Genomic DNA, 7675 nt, shown 5'->3' on the forward strand with positions numbered 1-7675 from the left:
TTCTGTGGCTCACACAAACCCAGATCTAGACCGTTACGCGTACGGCTTAACATACCAACTATCATTGATACAGCTAAACCAGAAATGGAGATTCTCACCAGTGTGGGCCCGCCGCCCGCATGTCTCTCTTCAGTCAATCCGTCAATCTTTTCGGGATAAAACAAACCTGGAATTTTATGTGTTTCAGACAGGGATTACGCTTGAGGCTGTGTCTCTTCTTTAATGAAAAAAATAACTTGATCGATATAATAGACGAAGACCCTTTTCATAACAAAATATTTGAGACTTGGATGGAGTTTTTAGTGGGCAAAAATCCCTGGCAACCCTTTTGGCTGTGGTAAATATCTCATAATTATCCGTTGCAAAGAAAGTAGTAATCATCAATTTAAATATAGGTGAATCATGCCTTAGGGGGTAGAAGGGTTGTCCCTAGATCCAGAGTACAGCACACTGTTCCAAGTTAACATAGAGTACTCTACCTCCGCTGTCAGATCACCCAATTGTGCTCAGAAGATTTGAGGGCTTCTACGTCACGTATCTACCAATCGATCTCGAATAGTTCATAGACCGAGATGCTCGCGCGCTTGCGGATCGTACATATGTCTCAACACATGTACATTACATGACTAGCTTTAATTTACATGACTAATCATGATTCCCATTGAAATTGCCAATTCACCAATTTAAGCTTGTGAGGCCTGCAGCTGTATAAGCCCATGGCCACTAAATTTTCCTAGATTCCAATGGTGGAGGTACCATTAAAAAGTCGGGGGGTATTCAATTTATGTGGTCGCCAATCAGTCATGCACCCTAACCCTGAGATCTACAAGCTCCTGAAACCTCTAGAATTTGAAGATATGTTGTAGCAGTACGAGCCCTGACTACCACTATCCATCTTCCTGTGCGTACACTGATTAAATCCTGAACTACAAACACTGCTTTAAAAATCAAATCATAATCCCTCACTCGATTATGCCATATAATAGTGGAAATGATAAGCGAATGGTAGTCCTGCATGACGGCCCTAGTCTTACATGAGAAAGCTTATGTGAGCTATCAGTATTGCATATGCCGTGGTTAGCCTATTAAATGCAGCTATTCGGCATACACCCAAATCCCATCGATCAAAGATCGACAAGTTCCTTTAGAGTTATGTAAAGATCTTACTGAATGATAAAAAAAAATTTAATATTGGATTTTTGTCGATCTTACACCCTCCTATGTACCTACTCGGCCACACATATCGATTTTCTCTGAAATACAGAGAGTTATCTGTCTTTTGCCGCGAGCGGTTCCCCTTCGGGTATGCGCAAGCAGGGTATCTCTGCCAAGATGCATATGTATGTGTTTGCTTTTTCTGACGATCCTCTACACCTGACTGATAGGAGATTGACGTCGGTGAGAAAAGAGAAGCTTAAGAGGTGATGAGAGAAAAATCTTCTTACTCTATTTCCGCCGGAGGTTTTTTCCCTTTTATTTTCCTGCTCTATGCCGCTTGACTCTCCTCCTCTAAAGTTTAACACCACGTCTCCGACCTGCCTGCTGGGTATTACCAGGAGTAATCTGCATTAGTACCGCCGGTACGTCTTCTTTAATACCCACCCTGCCATGTGCTGAAAAAGCTTGGGCTGTGGGATCGTGCGGTATTTACCATCCATTGGTTTATTTCGTCAATGAATTGTCTAGTTAGGAAGTCGGGACCTTTACTCGGCTTGTCAATCAATTGAAAAAAAGTGGTGCGAAATGTCTCTGCATTTGCGTACATTACGTGACATGTGGAACATCCCAATTAAACATATATTCTGCGTGGGGCTATGTTGTTTCGAAACATCCAACTAGGGTACGCATTGTACGTAGGTACGTACCTATCTACCTTCTGTAACAAGTCCCAGGCTCTACTAGTTGTCAATAGGTTTCACCTGAGGCATTTCCTAGGATATCTACGGAATAGAAGCGGAGGATTCGAAAATGGTATGATCCCGTCATGTCAATAGAGATGAGAAACATGATAGAAGAGGGCATGGGTGTGGGGGTACGTATGTGTTTTTTGATACAGATTCTGACTGGACCTGTTGAAACACGACGAGTAGACTCACCCATGGCGCCACCGGCATGTTCTTTTTGTTGTTTGCAAATCAAAAAAATTAGATGGTATTAAAGTTGCGAAATGAACAAGGCAAAGTCGCCATTGGGCCAAATAGGTGGGAATACTATTATATATTACTCAAATATATATATATCCAATGTCGAAACTTATGTGCATGCCGCGGTAAAGTAACGTGCATGGCTTCCATGTCAGCCGGCCTGTAATAGCTGGTAATCAAATAAAGACTTGTTAAGTAATGCAGGAATCACCTTATCCGAATCACAGACAAGGCACATATACATAGATTAGTAGGTACCTATATAATAGGTAGCAATATCTACTACCGACTTTGCATTTGGGCATGCCCAATCATCCATTAGCTGGCTAGGCCGAGCTCTTTATACGTATCGTTCAGGTTCTAGATCGTATCAGCGCGGTTGCTACCCCACGCTACAGATCCCAAAGATTGTGGTAATCGACAGTTGTTTTTTCTTGCTCAGTGGGGGTTAGCGATTGCCCGAAAAAACAACTCGCAGAAATTTATTTAAGACGGCATAAAAGGCTACCATCCACCCCCTGCTTCATCGCGATTGACTCCCATGTCTCAATTTATGGGCCCACAACTGATTGGTACATGTGCGTATGTGGACTGTGACAACTAGAGGGCACTTGCCGAGTACTCCGTGTCACGCTTATTAAAGTTGAATTTGCGATCGACAAATCAAAGTCCAAATTCACCCTCTCGTTTGGCTCTTTTGGGTTATTTCCAAGGGTTAGGGTTATCTGGGCTTCTGGAACAGCCGGTGTCAATACCAAAACCGTATTTGAATAACGACCCTTTCGCATTTAAAGAGATCTACCGGAAGAATAACAAATGGTCCAGCTATCAAGTTAGCTAGCTGAACTACCGTCCCAATGGTTTTACTCGGGTCTTGGATCCTACTAACAGGTAAAACCATTACTCCATATTGATCCACAAAAGGGCCTCTACATACTCCTTTTTTAATTGGCCCCCTTGGGCAGTTTACTGTTCTCCTGTTTTGCACAGGCGTTAAATCAATCATTGCCACTGTTATAGAACGCGGAACTTGGGTACGTACTCAGTCAGCTGCAGGGAAAGCAGAGGCGCACTCCATCCAAGACAATCAATCATTGGTTGCAATGTGGCTGCTTTGGCGCAACAGCCCGTCATCCGGAAGCCCCTAAAAGAGCCCTTCTAGCTAGGAGTAGTAGAGTACCGACGCTCATACTTTCTCACTCGATTGCCACCCACCCTCGAGGTAGAAAACCCATTGCGGGCCCCGGAAGTGTGAACCCGTCCAGGCCGAGACATAGATGTCTCTTCTGTGCTGATGTGCGATCGAGAGGTACCTTCAAATGTGTTTTCGATATGAGACAACTTGTATTGCAGGTTAAGCTTGAAGGGGCTCAAGCCCTAGAGGAACAACCTGCGAAGCATCCGAAAAGGGTAACGGTCCGGCTTTCGAGAGTAGCATACAGGCGCAGCTCATGTGCAGACAAGCTGAAGGATCTGATACGCATAACTACAAGTCATAGTGGCGGCGAATTGTCCAGCACAAGTGAAGAAACCCAAAGTGCTACTAACTCTGGTTGATGATGATGATGATGATGATGATGATGATGATGCTTGAGGCAGGAAGTTAGGTAGTAGATGTTGACGAACACCTCTAGCTCTACACAGCCCGTAACGCAGCCCGCAAACCGATAGACGCGGTATGTTATGAGACCAGCGTGCAAGTACATGTCATCCTTGGGTTACAAGGATTAAAACGTCTGAACAGAAAAGCAAGGCAAACAAGATCATGATAGGCATGTTCGTTCTGGGCGCCCTTTCATACTTCCGTCCAATAGCACGTTGTCGGCCCAGGGCACCACTCGGCGTCTCGTCCAATGAATTCTAAACGTTAAAGGAGATAAAACATCCTAGCTATGGGTCATGTCTTTCACAGTCGCCCCAAAAGAAAAACGCCATGCAAATCACAGTACGTAATCGTAAACCGGCTATGCATGCGGAGCATACATGCCTCTGCGATGCTTTCTTAAAAATTGATGAGGTTCTGATAGGGCAGGAAGAAAGCTAGCGCATGTAACGCCTAGAGTAGTGATGGCTGAATCCGACAAAATATTTGGGTTGCCAAGCCCACACTGCGGTCCAAACATACTGATTGCATGAATACTGGCTAGGTTGTGGGCTATGGGGAAACAGTTCCCTATCTCAAATATTTACTCTACAGAATTTTTTTTTCATCATGCATAGTGCCATAGAGCAGCGAAGTTCAAAGCCACATGCCAGCGAGCGGTTAACTGTTATTTACCATGTGCAACTGCAAGTCAGGTAGCGAGACCTGTCGTGTCGTATCATCTCGCAGACGTGGAATACAAAGCAGGCAGCTGCTGCAGCAGCACGCTAGTGATATCATTGATCATTAATTAACAATCCCGATTGGACTTACTCCGTCGTGTCCAGTGCTTTCCTTATAAGTCCGAATACCCGGGCTATGGCGTAGTCAGTCAATCACTTAGAAAGCCGTGATTTTGATAATGCACAGATCATGAGCTGAGCTCTCAATCAGCTTCTAAACAAAGCTTTGAACAACGTCGAATTATGAAGTAGAATGAGCAGGAGGGTGTATGAGCATTTCTATAGGCAGAGAATAGAGTTTAATTTGCACCTATAAGTAAAAAAGTATGTAAGCTGATATGATCGGTGCTTCTTTGTATGTCTTATATTTGGCCGGGGGACCTTAATAATTGTACGAATTGGTTATTGTACCCGATGCGGAAGGTTTATACAGCAACACTTATACCCCCATGAACGTTGCTACACGCCGCTTTTCCGTCCTTCGGTTCCATATTTTGCTAAACAGAATTAAGTCAGACATACCTATTGATATTGATGTGGTACATGATATGAGTAGGCCCACTTTACTATGAACGCCTAGGATATTGGAACAAGGCGCGGTATGTATGTAGATATCCAAGGTATATCATTCGTGCTATACGGCGTTCTGTCTAGATGCACTTACCGATAATAGATATATCGCTACCCAATATATCATCGTCACTGATCGTACCAGGATGGGGTCTAAATTTTCTACGAAACCGGGGGTAAGTACTTGATGGGTCCGTGCAAGCTTGCTAGGAACCCCAAAATTATTGTTATTACCGGAACTAATAAGCTCCGTGTTATACGTGTCACGGGCCTTGTGACCTTAGATATCAGATACTACTACATAGTATCTATCTAATCCATCCATCCATCCATCATTTGATTGAGATATGGTGTTGATCAAGTAGCATACTGTAGCTGCAGCTGCTGGATGCCTTCTTTTGTAAATCTGGTCGATCCTGACGTTGAATACACCTAAACATTGGCTAGTAGGCCCGGGAGCAAATAATGTTTCTCTTGGCTCAAGCAAGGGATAGAAGAAAGGAAAGTTGTTGAAGAATTAATCTGCAGGCAAATTTCGTTAATTACACTTGAATCTTTTCATATTGCACATCGACCTAGAAAGGTTATGTATGACCTCACACCGGGTTGGTGGGTCGGATGAAACCATCAGTTGGTGTCAAGATGAAGCCACGATAACCAACACCATGTACCTACCAGCTTTCGATCTCTTTCGTCCTTGAGCGTTTATAATGATATTTGCCCCCCGGCTAACCGACCGAAAGGCCGAGTCCCGCGACGGCAAGACACTTACTCTATATGTAAGTAGACGGCCTCGCTAATTCAATGGTTGTTACTGGCTGACTGTGCCCTGATCTTTGGATAATTGCCTAAAACCTGAGTAATATCAACTTATAACAGTACATGTAGCTTACTTTAGCTATGTTATTAACAAGAAAGGTTTTTTTTTTTTTTTTTTTTTTTTTTTTTTTGGGGGGGGGGGGGGGGGGAGTGGCCGGCATGCCTAATATAACTATATGCCATCATGGATTATAACACTAGGTGGCGGTGGGAAGCCCCAATATGGCTCAAAAGGTGTGGTAAGGTCGAATTGTTTATCTCTTTCGTAACAGCCCGGGTTTTGCCAGATATGTGTTTTCCATACGGTACCACAATACCGGTGTTAAGAATACTGCAGCTTTGTTGTCATGCAATGAGTTGCAACTGAAGTATGATACTTGAGGAAGGCAAAAAAGAAGCCTAAAAACAAGGGTGTTCATTTCAACCAATTAATATGCACATGTGGCTACGTGAGACGAATAATAATCGTTACCAGTAAAAGGCTGTTCAAGCTCTTTTTGCCTGGATCAGGCATGCCCTACTATAGGTACAACCATGGTTTTTTTCGCCCGATATTTTTATGATCTCCCTCTCCATAAGTCGACAAAATATGACTTAAAGTATGGGATACCCTCCCCTCCGGACCCATCCCTTTCCTTTTCTTGAATGCATCTCTATAAAGTTCATGCAGTTTTACATCACAAGCGAGGAAGATCAAACCGACACGTTGAAGTTAGGAAAATCTCCGACTCTATTAGGCAGAATGTAAAAGTTCGTCCTCAATGCCAGAGTACACAGGTAGATAGGGCAATCGTATCCAAAGATTCCCAGACTGGTTTGAAGCACGAGGGGGGCCTGCCACCGAGGGGTTGAGTATGGTGGGAGGTTACTCTATTATTCCAAATCTTCGAGCACAGAACTCCCTGTAAAGCCAATATATATCAGGCGTTGTTAAGTATGCCATGATTGCAATCTCATGTGTACACAGGTTTTATCCTTTTGTAACTCCAGCTCCGCCTTCATACATTAGTTAGTATCCTAAGTACTAACAACGCCGCCCAACCCCACACCGTCGGAACTGCGGCGCGAAAAACCAAGGGCCTATCCGAGTAAAGGATTGAGGGTGTTGCACTGTTGTCTCGGTTGAAATCATCATTATCATCATCAGATGTTATGGAAATGTAACTAACGCTTCCATGTTCACCCTCTGATCTGGTGCGTTGGATACGGTAGGTTTTGGAATTTTTTCCCCATTCATGTACGTGTTGCAAAACCTGTTCGTTCATTCATTTCTCTAGTTTATTTATCTTGAGGATCATGCCATAGCCACGTACCACAAGAGGTTTATTGAGAAGGGCTCAGAAACGAGAGATCGACCTCGAGGGAGTCCATGGTCTGGTTTCGTACAGATCTGGTGAATTAGATCGACAGCTTTATCTGCCTAGCTAATAAATTGATGCATTACGATTCTATACCAGCCAGATTGATTAGGTCTCCGATCAATGAAAAACGGCCTCTACGGCCGGGTTTAGTTTTCTTCAGATCTGCAGACTTTCAACTTTCGACCGAGGAGGAGGAGGAAAGCCGTATGTCATATTGTGTCTGTATCCGAGCCAGAGGCTTCTTGGCTAATAACTCAACCGGAGCTCTTTTGTCCTCTTTTTGTGGCACAGACCTTGGATTGCTTGCAAGCTTCAATTGGGGGAGAAGGGGGTTGCAAGCTCCCCATAATTTGTACTCGATATGATTCGTGATATTACTAATATTATAAGCGCAAAAGGGCCGATTGGATCAGCCTATCATATGAGAAAGTGATGGGCAATTGGGGTACACATATC

General features: G+C 43.8%; 1 protein-coding gene across 1 annotated transcript; it reads right to left on the minus strand.

The window, feature by feature from the left end:
* Window positions 1-2942: 2942 nt before the first annotated feature.
* Window positions 2943-3545, minus strand: H6S33_009384 (uncharacterized protein; the record flags this gene model as incomplete). The annotated part of the gene is made up of 5 exons (XM_044840773.1): window positions 2943-2969; window positions 3034-3121; window positions 3187-3253; window positions 3345-3457; window positions 3535-3545. 5 exons carry the CDS (start codon window positions 3543-3545, stop codon window positions 2943-2945), a joined length of 306 nt encoding a protein of 101 aa, XP_044698199.1.
* Between the last annotated feature and the right edge of the window lie 4130 nt (window positions 3546-7675).

This window comes from Morchella sextelata, assembly GCF_020137385.1.
Source record: "Morchella sextelata strain SCLS chromosome Unknown scls_3, whole genome shotgun sequence".
Lineage (NCBI taxonomy): Eukaryota > Fungi > Ascomycota > Pezizomycetes > Pezizales > Morchellaceae > Morchella > Morchella sextelata.